Raw genomic sequence first — 17014 nt, 5'->3', positions numbered from 1 at the left:
GGGGGGGGGGGAGCATGTCAATAGACCATAGGTGAATTTTGAGTCTGGAATATTAGATTGGATTTATATTAGACTGTTTGCAGAGAAAAAAATGAAACTAGAACACGAGCAGAGGATGGTGACCGGGTGTCCTCGTTAGCATTTCCACTGCTGTGATACACATCATGATGGAACGCGACTTGGGGAAGAAAGAGGTAATTTTAGCTTGCGGCTTGGAGACCATTTCAGAGTGAAGCCAGGGCATGGCTCAGGGCAGGGAGTTGGGGTCAGGAATTGGAGAAGAGCGTATGAAGGGATGCTGCCTACTGGCTTGCTCCTCATGATTTGCTCAGTATGCTTTCTTATACCATTCAGGACCATCTGTCTGGGGGATGTACAGCCCACAGTGAACTGGAACCTCTCATATCAATTTATATAATATATGATGATATAGTGTGATAGATAGATAGATAGATAGATAGATCACACACAGATCACCACAGGCCTACAGTATCTATTGCCTGCAGACCAATCTTGAGGGAGCATTTTCTTGAGGTTCACTCTTCCCAAATGAGTCTAGGTTGTATCAAGTTGACATTAAAAACCAGACAGCACACCAGGAAAAGTATGAGATGTGGCAAAACCATGCTCTGTAATGTGGTAAATGTATTCTCATTTTCTTTTCTTTCTTTCTTTTCTTTTCTTTTTTTTGTTTGTTTGTTTTTTGTTTGTTTGTTTGTTTGTTTTTGGTTTGTTTGTTTTTTGAGACAGGGTTTCTCTGTGTAGCCCTGGCTGTCCTGGAACTCTGTAGACCAGGCTGGCCTCGAACTCAGAAATACACCTGCCTCTGCCTCCCAAATATTCTCATTTTCATCCTCAAAAAAAAAAAAAATCATAAAAAGAATGGTCATGGCCAGTAGCTATGGAATTGAGAACTTTGTATAAGCAGGGACCTTTGGATGGGATGAATCACCATGCCAACAGTGTGTCCCCTAAACACTATTAGTGTTAACAGTAGTGTCTCCACAAACACAGGAGTTAGTGTCTTTTGAGAGCCATTTGTTCATTCATTCATTCATTCGTTCGTTCGTTCACTCAGCCACATGAGTCACAGTGCCATCTCTGTACCACTGTGCTACAGCTTCATGTAAGGACAACTCCAGCAGTGGAAGGACACCATCTACAGGGGACACAAACATGAACAGGAAGGACACCATCTACAGGGAATCACATACACAAACAGGGGTTTCAACTCCTTTCTTTAAGAATTTATCATGACTTCCCAAAATGATAAGAAGACTGAGTGTCAATCTGCAAGGGCTGGGGAGGATGAAGGTAAGGAGAAGAGACAGAGACAAGGAACCCGGTGGCGAGGAGCAGTGGGGGAGGACGGCGAAGGTAAAGAAAAGGCAGAGGAGGGTAAGGAGGAGGTAAAGTACAGGATGGTAAGGGAAAGAAGGGGAGTGGAGTGAAAACACTATGCTAACAAGGAGAGATTAAGCAGACTGGAAGTGATTACCCATGAAGCAAGAATTAACTAGTTTACTTAAAGATATGGTATTTGCAGGCTTCTAAGACAGGATTTAGTTTCTTCAATTGAAAGTCTGTAGAAAACCACATGATTTATCAGAAAATGTGTTCAGTTTTTTTCTGGCCCAGTAAGTTATCTGTCCCTGTGATTTCACAGCTAAGTATGGGACACCCCTTGCCAAATCTGTAGTCCTGACAGACCACAAATCTGTCTTCCCACAAACATCTAAAAAAAAAAAAGATCATTATGTCTAAAACTGGACCTATCAACATTAGTCCCCCATAATGAATCTGCATTTTGTTTATCTTAATGAGTAACGCTATCATCCAATGGAGAACCTAAGCCAGACAGACAGACCACCAAGAAGCCAAGGGTGACCTCTTCCTTACCCATCAGTTCCCAGCTCCCACCATTTCCAGCAGCTCGGTAGTGCTCAGATCCACAATGTCATCGTTCCTGACTTTAGTTCAATCTGTCGCCACCTCCTCCGGAAACTGCTTTTAGTCACCGACCAGCTAATCTCAAGAGTCCTCACATCTGCATAAGTGACAGTCCTACATTACAAACCTTTTCACATTGTTGACCATTTAACACCAGTCCTTAGACAGGTCACCACATGTTCCAAGGAAAAAGCCACTTCTTCCACTCTCCGTAGGAGATACCCTTCCCTTTCCTAGAGCTGGAATTCTATTACGGCTTAGCCTGTTAGCCCTTCCTTTGGGATGCCAGGCCTGGGCCTGCTCATACAGCCTCTAGCACTAACCTTTGCAACGGCATTTGTAAGCTCTGGTAACTCTCCTTGTACCTGGACAGTACTCAACAGGTTTTAGGACATAGCCCAAGTACAACCACGTGTCTGTCTCAAAGTCTGTGCTGACTCAGCCAAACACCCAAACCCAGTTGCTTGGGTCAAAGGCCCACCCTGTAGGCGCTTACTTTGACAGCCTCTCTCAGAGTTTCGGCTGGGTGTTTGTTAGAAAACTTTTAGAAATTAAACAAGAATTAACTAGCTGCTTCCTGCTAATCTGTGATCAGACAAACTACATTGCTGGTGACACTTTTGCTTTTTCTCGATTGGGTGGGCTCTATACGGAGGAACAGGGCGTCCCTCTGAACTATCTGCTTCCTGTCATGAATTCATGTCTGGGGTTCAGTAGTCACCTTGGGAAAGTAAGAAATGATGAAGGATGGGGAAGAGCTTCGTATTAAGGTGGGTAGAAAGGGAGAGTATTAAAGATATGTATGCATCTTCCTGCCCTTCAATTACCTTAAAGGGAGAAGAGAGAGAAATACAGGCGTTATTTGACCAACGTATTCTTTTCAGGGATTGGATTAGCTGCACTTGACTTCTGGAAAGATCATTTCGATATGATCTTTGATGGAGGGATCCTGGGGAGGTGAGGACAAGGACTTTGGAGTTCAGCAGATGCAGTTTAGAGTCTGGGCTCCGTCACTTAGTGGTCACACAGCACTGGGGAGGTACTCTGTTCACACACAGCCTCGCCTACATTCTCTACAAAACCGCAAAGGCAGTGCCCAGCCAAGACTCTGTGAGGCCTTGTGCAAAGCAAGTATTTAAAAGACTGTGCCATATTAAGAGACTGGTGGCTAGGCTGGACGATCTAACAGCATTTGGAGTAAATGCTGATCATTACCAGTGTCCTACGGAAGGACATACTACTATTATCTGATCCTCCTTTTAGCAAGTGTGACCATCTGAAGGCAAGAAAGAGGCACACTAGTTTGTAGTGCCTAACCAGGCATACGAATTTATCACAAGCCCTTGGAGTATTTGTTAAATGAGTGAATGAACCAAAGTCTAACTGAAGGTTGGCATTTATCACTTTAGTCAACTAGTATAAAGGAAGTTTATACAGATGCTTTCCAAAACTATAAATACTGAGGGTGATGTCACTGTGGAGACTGTTTCTAGGCAAGTTGTTTGGTTTTGTCTTGCTTTGTTTTGAGACAGGGTCTCATTGAGTAATCTGCCAGGGTTGTATGTAGACCAGGCTAGACTCGAACTCATAGTCCTCTGCTTTCTGAATGCAGGGATGAAAGGTGGGTGCTACCACATCCGGCCACTGCCGTTACCGTGATAACATCGATTTTACTTATTCAGAAGTCGGTGCCGTTTTCCAAGCGGTGAGGCAGTGCCCTGTGCTTTCACAGATATAGAACTTGCCCTTCCCATTGCTGCTGTCAGAGAACATTTCCTCTGTGCCTGAAAATCAAGACAGCTAAGCCAGGAGGTGCAAAATCCGCTCCTGACACAGCCAAGCCCAAAACTGAACTTGCGATCCATTTCATCATCTCTACCCCTTCCAACTTAGCCACTAGAAAAAGCTCCCTGCCTCTGTCTCTAAATAACTACTTGTGTCGAAGTTACCAAATTAACAACCTCTATTGTTGATGGGCAGGGGGTATGAATGAGAGAGCGAAGCTAGTTTCTTGAAGAAGAAGAAGAAGAAGAAGAAGAAGAAGAAGAAGAAGAAGAAGAAGAAGAAGAAGAAGAAGAAGAAGAAGAAGAAGAAGAAGAAGAAGAAGATGATGATATTTGCCATCTGTGGTCAAACCACAAAAAAATGCTCTCAATTAGCAGAGGTCTTGAAATTCATAATGACCATGGGAAATACTAACTGACAGGAAAATTAATCCTCCTTCAACAGTGAAGATGTTTCATGCAGACAGGAAACATTTTGTTTTTTTGGTGGAAGGAACACTCACGACCAAAGAAAAGTAATCTGTGCTGCGATGACTTTCAGTAGCAACTGACATTTAAATATTCTATTACAACCTTAGATGCCCATGCTAATTATTAATTATCCACCTAAGTGTACGCCAATTTACACTTCCTGCCCCTTAACTAGAGCTCTTGGAGAAGCTATTGGAAGTTGCCTGACTAACGGACCATGTCTGCAACAGCTAAGTGGTTTAGCAAATGCAAAGATTTCTCCATATGCATACTTTACAGTGCTCATGTAATCTCACTGCCAAGTACAGTCCAAATGCCTGCCTAACAGTCACATACCTGGAGGAGGGAAGGACCTCCAGAACTGCACTGAGCTGTAGGCGGTCAGCAATGAGGGCCAGTCTATATATGCAGTTTCCCTAAAGCACGGACAGGGTACCACCTTGTGGAGTAGAGACTGTGGAGACCAGCAGGCCTCCTCTGGTCAGCTCAGAGGATGTGTAAAGTTACAAAGAGACTTCTTTTTATACTAGAGCAGGTGTGAACTCAATTCCACAGGTAAACTACCATCAGCTCAGCTGAGATAAAAGCTGTAAATTTTTACTTCAGAAACAAGTGAAAGTCGTGAAAATTCAGGGGCAAAATCTCGTTAACCATTTGGATACCTTGGGAAGACTGTGAGCTGTGGGTGAGGACACTTTAGTTTGATTATCTACTGGCTTTCAAGTGACTGAGGACTGTGCATAAAGAAAAGCATGAATATGTAGAACCAGTTCCTCTCTGAGGATGCTCACCATTCCTAGTAGGTCTTCAACCTAAGGATATTTCCTATCCCTAGTAGGTCTTCATGATTTTATATCCTAACTGTTCTTCAGGTTAGTTTGTTCCAACAACTAGCTCATGGTGATCACTCATTCTACTGAAGTAGTCTGCCATGACAGTGAGAATATTAGGATCGCTGCACGTTAACGTTCAATTCATATTTGTGAGGCCATTGTAGGTCAAGTAGAGGAAAACCTGTTCCAATGAAATAAACACTAACAGCTAAAGAAAATGTGTAGTTAATTCTCACAGGACACCTATTTTCAGAAGTTCTGAAACTGGGTATTAGATTTGTTTCCAGACATTCTGGAAGCTCTGAAGGAGACGAGGCCTCTAGTAGAGCGCTGTCTTTGATGCGTACTGCCCAGTTAAACAGAATCTGTTACACATGAAGTGTTCACGCTTGCGCAGTAAGCAGATTTGCTAGTTGAACTGTTAAGAATACAGTTGGTCCAAGTAGCCAAGGTATATAAAAGGCACAAAATTAGAAACCAGAATAGTTTCTGCTCACAGCACATGCCTGGACGACCATATTCTGGGATGAGAGCAGTTAAAAACAAAAAAAAAGACTTGTATGTGTCTTTCTCTCCTCCTTCACTTCTTTTGTCTTCCTTTCCTCTACCAAATATCATCAGGTATCATGACCTCTCTATTTGTATCCAGCTTTAATATGGCCTATGAGGAGTGGTGCATCATTTATCACTTCCTCATTCTTCCAAACTTAGTATCTGATGCTCAAGGTTACAAGTGGCTAGCCCTAAGGAGCGGAAAACACCTCATGTAAACGAACAATAGGCGGGACGGTGATTTGCATGGAATGAGTGTGAGCACCGAGTGGTTTTCATTTCCCTTCACTAGGACACACACCATCTACTCACATGGCAAATCCCATCATAAGCACTAAGGAGATTTGATCAAAGCATGATAGGATAGGATGTGATGTGTTCACACCAGCACCAACCGAGAGCAGAGTCCTGGCTTGACCCATGCCCACCACTTCCCACATACTGGGTATTTTATGTTCAAGCTACACAAAAAAAGCCTTCAGTGCTGTATTTTAGCAGCAACAATTAAAACCTGTATTACACCATTTACAATGATGCCTATTAATAAAGATATGTCAAGGAATTCAGAAGTGATTAAGGAGTCATCACATGAAAAGATTAAAAATGTTTGAGTTCATCTATAAAGATATTTGGCCTCACTCAATATATACTCCATACACATTGCACTGGTTAGCTCAATATGCATGTCACACACGTTGTACTAGCTGGCTCCTAGGTCTAATGTTGTACAAAAGGGAAGAAAATGAGATTCAGTGAATGAGTTCCACTCAAACATACCTGTTCCATTTTCCTCAGCAACTCTTAGGAGTGAAGAGAAGGACAGTGTAACTCCACACAGGGCCAACGCTCCCTACCAAGCTTCTCCAGAGGAAAATCTCAGCAGGCACACATATGTACGTCTGGGGTGTCATACGTCAAGGGTGTCACATGTCTGGGGTGTCCCCAAGCACAGGAGAGGTGTTCGTCAAAGTACAGCTGAAGAAAGGCCTTGTTTTAAGCAGTGATTCCAATGTTGAGTTGTAGCCCAATAAACCTATTTTTTTGTGGCCATTTTTTTTTGACTCAGCTTGAGGGTCTCTCAGTCATGTGCAGAGATGAACCTGAGAACTTTTTAAATGGCCAGGAAAACAGCTGGAGCCAACCATCCCACAGAGCAGCACACCTGAGTTTAGCAAAGTTGTCCTGACGAGGGATTTACTGCCTAGGATAAAGGCTTTTGGGGGCAGGCTAAGAAAGAAACCCTCCCACTTTGGTGCAGGTGTCATGGAAACTGAGTCCTCCTGCTCCTGCCCACTTCTCTGTCCGCACTAGGAAACAAAGGTGGTTTTACAGCTGTTATCACCGGTGGCTCAAAGGCTCGACATTTTCACTTCATAACCAGGACCAGAAAAAGGCCAACAGTGTGTGTATCTCTGCACTGCCCTAACAGTCCCATAGAGGGACAGATGCCATGGCACCTCTTGAGGGAACCCAGGCTTAAAATGGGCAGTTCCTGGGTCCGTGGGTGGTGTCAAGCAGAACACTGACAGCAGTCACGTGTTCATGCGGCTGCCGCAGAGCAGCTGAGGAAAACACACAGCCTTTACTAGACGATGTGCTAGTAACTGCTCTGGATATGGGGGATGATGGAAATGCTTGAAAAAAATTCAGTGTGTAGGAGGCAAAAGGGATGGCTTAGTGGGAACATGTATGTGCAAGCCTGGATCGTGGATTTGATTCCCAGAACACACAGAGGGAGGGAATGGAAAACCTGTCTGTTTTCTGACCTCTACAGCATATAATGGGACACCTATACCCCCTCCTCCATAGTGTTTTTTTTTTTTTTTAAAGAAATTCAGTATTTAATCCTCTCCCAGGCCCAGAGTCTGTCAAGAGGTAGTGTACTAGTTACCTCTCTGAGCTTGTCATATACAAAATTCTGAGACGCCATCTTCCTAATGAAGACTGTAAAGAACAGCTTTCCTACTGAATAAAGACACCAGTCAGTTGCCTACCCTGTTAATCTTCATAGGCAGAAAGCCTTTTCCATGGTCTGGGTTCTCTCCCCCACCCCACCAGACTAATTCCCGTCATGGTACTCTTCAGCAGGATTAGAAAACTTTGGGCCAAAAAGTTGGAGAATGGCCTTACAATTTTACCCAGTCTTGGCATGTTGTCCAGAATTAGATGTCTTTTGCCACACCTAATCCTTCACATTACTTCAGCAAGTAAAATTATATACATAAGAAATACAAAGAGAGACGCCCCCCTCGCACCCCACCACACAGGGTGGGCATTCTTCTCTGCCTGCTTCAGTGTAGAGTGACAACTTGCTGCAGGTGAATACCCTAGAGACTGAGTCTAGTCCAGAGGCTTCCTCAGGCTGCAACCCTTTAATACAGCCCCTCATGTTATGATGACCCCAGCCATAAAATTATTTTCATTGCTACTTCCTAACTGTAATTTTGCTACTGTTGTGAATTGTAGTTAAACTATCTGCTGTGCTGGGTATCTGATATGCGACCCCTGTGAAAGGGCTGTTTGATCCCCAAGGGGGTTGCAGCTGACAGGTTGAGCATGGCTGACCCAGGAGAGAGAGAGTTTCTCTGCCTATCGCTTTTAGGGGTGCGTCCAGGGTGCCCAGCCTGTGCGGCATGCGTGTAATAGGAAGCTGTCGGAATTCAGATTGACCTTTGGCTCTACCAATGAGAGCACCAAAGAGACTGGTGTCTGCGACTGTAGGCTGGCTACTGGACGGAATGCTCTGGAGACGGTGGAGAATAGAAAAGCCAGAGCCGGAAAGGAGAAGGGTTTGTCAATGCTGGGGCACGACGGTAAATAGCTGCCTACTGACTTGCTCAGGAATCGGCACAAGGAAGGCTTAGGCTTGTGGATAAAAGTAAACACCCTGCCCCAAACTCCAGCACCAAGCTTACCGCAGTACCTATTGATCTACTCTGTCCTTTCTTCTCAGTATCTGACCAAAAGTAAGACACACTTTTATGCTTCATTGCATGAAGTTTTGCTCGTGGATTTCACAATTCGGGCATGAAGAAGTACTTACTGTTCACTTGTAAAATGTACACTTTGGGGACAGGGGAGCTAGCTCAATAGTTCAGAGTACCTGTAGCTCTGGCAGAGAGGTCCCCAGCATCCGTAAGGTGGCTCAGAGTTATCCTAGTTCAAGGTCCAGGGGGTCCAGTGCCCTCTTCTGTCCTCGACGAGTGCCAGGCACAGATATTGTTTATATATACACATGCACGCCAAACATTCATACACACGCAACTAAATAAACCTTTAAAAGATGCCTTTAAGAGTGGACACCACCAATCAAGTGGCTGCTGTGGCTTCTCAGCATCCTTCTCTTGTCTTTTGCACTGAAGTGGCTGTGAGTTATCACATGCACAGCCATTACCCACCCCAGTTCCCAAATCCAGAGACAGGCAGAGAATCCGGGAACCAGAGAGGAAAGGGACAGACAGATGTCGCTAAGCGCATCCCTCTGGATCTCACAGAAGCTATGAGTCATTCCAGGACAATGATAAGGACAAAAGAACCCCAGAGCCACCAGCCATGAAACCACAGACCTGCAAACACATTCTAGCAGTGGCTAGCACCAAACTTAGGAAGCAAAAAATAAAAAATAAAAAATAAATTAACCTACCATTAGTCAAATTTTCCAATACCTAGAACACAAATCAGATATTCCTATCTCACCATTTGCATGTAAATCTTAAATTAAATCTATTTGTTTCTTTCTTTCGGAATCAGTAATTTTTTTTTTCCTCTTTCTCTTTCTTCAGTGGTCTCAGCATGTGGTGCAAACTGTCACACACTTTGGCTTCAGACATTCAGGCTTCGCAGAGCTGGAGTTACCACAGCTCAAGAGCCAGCCTTGCATGGAACCCACTCCATTCCCCAGGGGAACTACATAGCTCTGTGGCCCGCACTTCTCAAGGTACATTTTTTCTGGTTATCGGCCCTTCTAACTTTCAGAAAAAGGCAGCCTTTGCAAACCTGTTCGAACTGTGAAAGTCTTTCACGGGCACAGTGTGAATCTCGTTGCAATAGAGAGGAGATGGCAGAATGAGAAGGCAGCGAGACCATTGAAGAAAAGAGCAGCAGAGGTGATCCTTGACCGGACAGCAGGAAGTGAGTTATCTGAACGCTGGCAGCCATCAACTTCCTCAATGGCTTTTCAAAATAATCTTGATTTCACTGACTTCTTCTTACACATCAAACAATCAGTGGTGTGGATATTGAAACCCAAAATCTACCAAACCACAGTGTGAACCGTACCCTAACGATACGAGCATAGTCTGTATAGCTGAAGACACAAGTATAAAATGAACTTTGAATTTCGGTCAGCCAGGTTTTGGTACAGGATTTCTTCTGGTTTAGTAGGAGCTAGAGCAGACTCTAATATGGGTATTTCATTCAGAGTTTAAACCTTATATATCTTATTTTTATCTGGGACCATTCAAGGCAATTTGTTGAGGTCCTGTATGGCTCCCCTAAATACTGGCCTGCTACAGAACACTCTCTGGTATTCAACTGAATGAGTTGCAATTTCATGCTAAATCCATCCCTTAATTATAGATCTGGAAAAAGTGGAGATATAAAAGAAACATTTAACTGAGACAGTGTTTTAAAGGTTACATTCTGGACCGAGAAAATGGCTCAGCAGGTAAAGGCACTTGTGGCCGAACAAGTTCAATTGATGGAGCACACTTGGTGGAAGGAGAGCCAACTCCTTAGGCTGCCCTTCACCCTGCACACATGCACTGTGGTGCATCTATACCCACACATACTCCAATGTACGCACACACCAAACAAATTTAAATTTTCTTTCTTTCTTTTTTTTTTTTTTGTTTTGTTTTTTTGGGGGGTTGGGGGTTTGTTTGTTTGTTTGTTTGTTTGTTTCAAGGCAGGGTTTCTCTCTGTAACAACTCTAGCTGCCCTGACACTCACTTTGTAGACCAGGCTGGCCTGCAACTCAGAGATGGGTCTGCCTCTGCCTCCAGAGAGCTGGGACCTCCACTGGGCACATTAGTTCAAATTTAAAAAAACAAAAAACAAAAAACAAAAAAAAAAAACAAAAAACGTACATTTGAAAAATACAAGACCTCATAAAATAGGGATAAAGGTTTTAAAACAAGGAAACAAACTCCTCTAATGATCGAATACAGGCTATAGTCAAAAATGACACAGTAAGAAAAAAGGATCGTGAGATTACAAAATCACCACAGAGACCTTCCAAAGGATTCTTCCTCCCTCAGCTAAAAGAAGAAAAACAGAGAGCGCTAAGCAATCTAGGCAATATAGGAAACCAGGAGAAGACTGGAACTTTCTGAGCCCAAACCTTACCACAGCAGCTAAAATCACTAATGCCACAACTTACAGCATATTTTTCAGAATATTTCTTGAAGTTGGTTCAATAGTAAAAGAATCAGAACTCACCTCAAAACAAACAAACAAACAAACAAAAAACAAAAAAAAATCCAAAACAATAACAAAAGAATTGAAAATCTCAGGCAAAGCAAGTGAAATCAGAGAAGGACACCATTAAAGATTCCTCATATGCAGAGTTGCAGGTTCCATATTATCAGCGCAACGTTAGAGATGACAACCAGACAACATAAAATGAGAATGCCATTGCCATCACGCACACGCACACGCGCACACTCATATGTACAAGCCTGACCACTAAGGCCGGGTGTTCAGTTCTACAACAGAGCACTTGCTAGAATATATAAGGCCAAATGTACAGAGTTCAATGCCAGAATAAATGTAAAAATGCTACTACTAATGATAGAAATAATAAGCAGACCTTCAGGGAGGAACATTAATGGACTTAAAAGCTGCCTGCTCAACTACTTGCTTCAGGATACTTTACAAGTGAACAAGACTTTCCAGAGTTGGCTTTTGCTGTTTATTAATATTTACATTTCTGCATCTGACCTAGTGGGCTAGTAAAAACCCACCTGCCCGAGTGGGCTAGTAAAACTACCCAGGCTTTGAAAAAATGAGGTTTCTTTGCGGTCATGCTTCCCTTTGCACATAAAGATTTCCAAAAACAGTTTTCCTCATAAAAGCCAATTCATTGGGTATTTTCCATCTTTCACTGAAAAGAAACACCACATTAGCATCTTCAAGAACATGTCTTTTTTTTTTTTTTTTTTTTTAAAGAAGTCGGCATCACCTGCCTCCGCTGCTGGGGTGGGAAAGCCCGCAATGCTTCACCTTTCTGCTGGGGTAAGCTCACGGTAGCCATAAACACTCTGAAGTAATACAAACCTAAATATTCCTGCTAGGCAAACAGAGCAGTGGAACCGAATTATAATGAGCCAGCAGCTGTCACAATATGACCACAGTAACCAAATCAAAATACCAACGGCTAACCCAGATGAGACTCAAAGGTCAACCTATAAGCCAGCAGCTTTCTTCAGTTCTTCCCAGAATCCTCCATCTAATCCCACAGTAAAATGTTCCACTGAGCTGGTTTAAAAACAGTGACTTTGGTGGTGAATTATTCACTGGCCTGGTGCAGTCTGACTAAAGACTAGACACAAATACCACAGCTAGGAAACCCAACCGCTCACCCTGGAGCATACGAAAACTGCAGCAGCTGACAGAGAAGCTACAGGCAACTGTTACAATATATCACCTGACAGGGAAGCTACAGGCAACTGTTACAATGTATCACCTGACAGGGAAGCTACAGGCAACTGTTACAATGTATCACTTTTCACTGCCGCCTCCTCTCACCAATTCAAGAACCTAACCTCACAGGGCAACAGACTCATCCTCAAACAATGTGGTTTCTAACTGAGACTCTGGAACAATAGAAGGAAAATACATGCTCCCATCCTTCCTTAGATCAAAGCGGTTCAGCTGAAAAATATACTGGCTGCCATTACAAACTGCTCAGACAATAACTTGCAAAAAGGTTAATGCCTGGCAAGGCCAAATTTATTGTATTAATATAGGCCAAAAAAAATTTAAAAAACTGATAACTTCTGAAAATATCTATATTGTGTGTGCTCCTTACCAGAACTTTCATACAATTCTAGACCGAGGAAATAATCTTAAAGACATTAGACTAGACTCTGTCCTGTTAGCATGTTCCAAAAGTTACCCAAATGACAGCCTGTAAAGGTTTAAGTAAGCTGGTTCATAAATACAAGAGAAGATTACATTAAGACAGGACTTGTATCCTCATATACAAATCTATACACTGGATCACATGTAAGGCAAGTAGGTCATTAGTGCCTCAAGGAAGGCTATAAGTTAGTCCACAGAGGAACATCAAGTGAAGAGAAGTTGCTCATTGGATTCCCCATCACTCAAAGCCTGTCCCATAGCAAAACAAAAGCAAAAGGCCACTTTGTCTCAGAGGTTTGCTTCTTGACTAGTTATATGTCCTTTGCCAGGTTTATAAAGCATCACGTACTGAACCTGTATGTACAACAACCACAGCTAGACAAGGGCTCTCCTAAAGACAACCTGTAGCTAAGGAGGGTCATTAGTTCTCCCCATGTAACAGGCACACACGGGCGAATGTGTGCACTCATATTTATACAAACCTGTGCTCACCTAGGTCTACACTGGGGATAACACAAGCATGAGACAGTGCACTAGTTTCAGATTTAAGAAATTGATTTCTAAAGGAAAAGATTGATAAGGTCACTTTAATGCTTATCAGTTATATCCCATTTGGCGGGAATTTTAAGATAAAGGCACAAAAAGAGTGTGTTCTGTTTATTCTGGTATCATGCAGAAATTTCATTTTCTAAAAAAAAATTGTAGCATTTGTAAAGGATCATTCATATGAATTCTAAACATTGACACTTGTAAAAGAAAAAATGACTTTGTTATAAAAAAAGTTTATGGGCCAACATGCTAACAGGTATTTGTATCCTGTCGCTAAAATAGTGTATTGCCATAAGAAAGAAAATAAATCATAACGATGTACTAAAAAAGAAAAAAAAAAAAAAGAAGAATGAATGCAGTATCTTTTTCTTTCATTGAAATAAAACCAAACTTCATAAGTAAACAGTTTTTGGTTTTGTTTCTTTTTTAAAGAAACAAATCAGGTCACCTGCAGTTAATAACTCTTTCCCGTAAAATTAGTGTCGCTTATTTCTGTAGCAGACATCTAATTCAGTCACAGACTTGATTGATTTGACAATAGAGAATCTGCTCCAATAAAGGGGCTGATTTATTTCCAATGCTATAGCTTTTACCCTAATGTGGCATGGCAGAACAAAGTCTTTGAAATAGGAAGAAATCTTCTGTAGGGTTAATGGAAACCAGTTCACGATTCAGGAGTGGACTTCAGCCATGACTGCCTTCTAAGAGTTCAACCTGCTGGCCAGCAAGGGCTCTTACTTTATCTCTGTTTGCAAATTGCTTTTAGAAATCATGTTTTCTTTCTCTCTCTCTTTCTTTCTTTCTTTCTTTCTTTCTTTCTTTCTTTCTTTCTTTCTTTCTTTCTTTAAAATAAAAATAAAAAACATAGCACCCAAAGGACTTGTCATAAAAAGTACTTTCAGCACCCTGGGCTAACTCAGAGAAGATCTTTGTTCCCAGAGTCAGGCCCTGAGATGCCCAAGCCAATCAAGCAAGCGTCTGGACAAATTGGAGGGAGGGGGGAATGTTAAAGGCACCGGCACCCATTCTTCCCTAAACTAAAAATGTAAGGCATCTCATATATGCTCCCATGCCTTTCTCTCTCCTTGTGTCCTTTTGCACACTGCACAGTGACCTCTCGCTCTTAGGGTGACTTTCCTGACCCAAGTCTGACACTGCTCTGTTAATGTCATATAAACCATTTAGCCCAAGCACAATTCTTTTCTGTGCAGAAATCTGCTTGAGGTGGAAAATGTCGCAGTTTGTAAACAATAAAGGGCCGTGTTTCAGACCAGACAGCTTATCTAACAGAGAAGCCTTTGCACTGAGGACAGTGGGCAGGAGCCTCACCCACACAACAGAGGTTCCAGCACAATGCAGGACTCTGTACTGGCCTCCATGACTAAGAATCTAATGGGAAGGAAGGCAGGCTGATGAAAGACAGACGCTGATATGAGTTTTCAACTTAAACAACGACCAGGCAAAAAAGAACCAAGTCTACAGTGTCAGCCCACTTATATTTAAATAGTTTGGATTAAAAAAACTAGTTTGGGGAAGTATTTGTCCATGAAGAAATGCGGAGCATAGCCATTATTTGAATAAGTTGCATGCCTTGTTATGTTCTAAAACATGAACCCATCAGACTGTTCTTGAAACCCATTCGAGTACACACCAAACTTCTAAACAGGAGTAGCTTGTGTATTTTAGGTAACATTTTAGCTCATCAGAGAATAATTTTGGACTTTTCTAAATGAAGTTAGTATATTCTTTTCACATTACATCTTAGACCACCTTCTTAACTTTATCTTTGACTCTATCATATGTAGTCACGGGAGAAAAATGAACAGAGAAGCAAAAACAGAAATCCTAAAATCACGGCACTTGACACCAAAGACTTGAAACTTGTCCTATAAAATCCAAATTACCAAATCCCCCATCACAGATTTCCCACACACCTTGAATTTGCTGAGGCTGGACTTATTTTTCACCAATAATTAAAAAGAGCTAGGGACTCCTACTTTAGTTACAAATTAGGACCTCAGCATCAACTCTACCATTTTTGAAGTCAAAAAGAAGCAACCAATAACAAGCTCTTAGATCAAATAGCATTCTGTGGTTCTCTGAGAAGACACTCAAAGGCATAAACTAGATGTTATCCATTCGAAACAACTTTGTGTTAAATGCCTGATTGGATGGAAATTAAAAAACAAAACAAAACAAAACCTGTGATTAAAGGACCATCAACACCTTAAGTAACTGGCAGAGCTTCCAAGGCTTAAAATCAGGACACTCTTGAAAAGCATTTGCAATTACAGTTTCAAAAGGATATAATTATTGCTCAGAATTTTCCTTCGAGAGTGGCCCAACAGCTTGTGCCCATGAAATTGAACTTCATTTATTGATCAATTTGCAATAGCATTTGGCCACTCTGAAAGACTTCCTAATATTGTGAAGAACTCACATTTACTAGAACAAAGATCATTGTCTCCAATCAAAAGGAAGGATCTGGCCACTGGGACCTTTTAAGCCATTGTGGATCACCCTTTCATTGCTAGGGTTACTGCTGTTAAACCAACATCCCCACTGAGTAGCCAAAGGCGGAGGAATATGCTAGTGAAGCCAGTGTATGGGGCACAGAAGAAGCCTGCAGACAGACTCCAACTGCAAGCCGCTATACGGCTTTTGTAAAGTGAATAGAATCAGGTCTAACTAATGGGCAACATTAAATCCACACCCTGGTAAAAACACAACTGATTGTACAATTCACCTTGAAGGAGCTACTCTGACTGTATGACTTGTTACTCTAAAAGCCAAATATTTTATCACAAATATTCTCCTCTGTGTCCTGAGGAAACTACTTTCTGTTAAAGGACACTTTATGTCTAAGAAAGACAAAATTGTACAAAGATATTGTATCACCGAAATTCCACATTTTTAAAACTTACTATATTCACACCCATTTTGTTATTATTTATTTATGAATGGTATTTCTATGCTTTAGGAGCAATATAGTAAACTGACTATCCCTTCTCTTAAAGGCTGAATGTTTATCTGAGGCAGTTATCTTCCATTGGCAAAACATAAGCTTTCCAAAAGTATATGCTGATATAAAACTTTTCTTACTTTGTATTCTGGAATTGACAAAAGGTGGAGAGAGATTGTCGTGTGACCCAAGATCCCTGCTAGTCATATGGTCATAGGGAGTCCCATCTCCATAGTTCTGTAAATAAATTGACAGGGTAAGTCACATTTAAAAGTACAAGCATAAACACACCTCAATACTGAAACATCTCCAATCAAAAGAAACTGGTTAGTTATCATATACCCCATGCAATCTCACTGTAAGAACCTGAAACTTCATAAGAATAGTAAGTTAGAGGGAACTCCTTAATCCACAGAATTCAAATGTTTCCTGTAATGATAGCTGTGAAATATTGATACAAAGATACTGCATGAAATTTTTGATGTGATTAAGTGAAATACTACACCAAAAACATCACCTGTGAAGTAAGCTGCATATAACAAAAAGTTCTTCTTTCTCAGAACCTATGTCAAAGCAGGCAGAACGGATTCATAGCCTGCAGTGATTGATTGACCCTTGTAAAAGCAAGGTTGAGTTGTTTAAGCAACATTTAGCTCGCAATATTACAGTTTCAATGTTTGATTTTAGCTTCTGTTGCAGCTGCAAAATGAATGGCTCATTATATTAGTAATTCACACATACAAGTGTGAAAACTATCATACTTGAACTAGGAACAAACATCAAAGCATCAATACAGGGCCTGTGAGGTGGCGCAGAGGGGAAAGGCGCTT

At 41.8% G+C, this 17014-nt stretch overlaps 1 protein-coding gene across 13 annotated transcripts in view; it reads right to left on the bottom strand.

The window, feature by feature from the left end:
- Tcf4 (transcription factor 4) overlaps positions 1 to 17014 on the bottom strand; it is a 347041-nt gene that overhangs the window by 209177 nt on the left and 120850 nt on the right. For all 13 annotated transcript variants that reach the window (XM_021214215.2, XM_021214219.2, XM_029547088.1 and 10 more), the window contains one exon: positions 16325 to 16421. In XM_021214215.2, the coding sequence (XP_021069874.1) occupies positions 16325 to 16421 (97 nt within the window). The remainder of the gene's footprint in view (positions 1 to 16324; positions 16422 to 17014) is intronic.

This window comes from Mus pahari, chromosome 15, assembly GCF_900095145.1.
Source record: "Mus pahari chromosome 15, PAHARI_EIJ_v1.1, whole genome shotgun sequence".
Classification (NCBI taxonomy): domain Eukaryota; kingdom Metazoa; phylum Chordata; class Mammalia; order Rodentia; family Muridae; genus Mus; species Mus pahari.
Note: the sequence above shows the minus strand (reverse complement) of the source record. Positions and strands in the feature narration are given on the sequence as shown.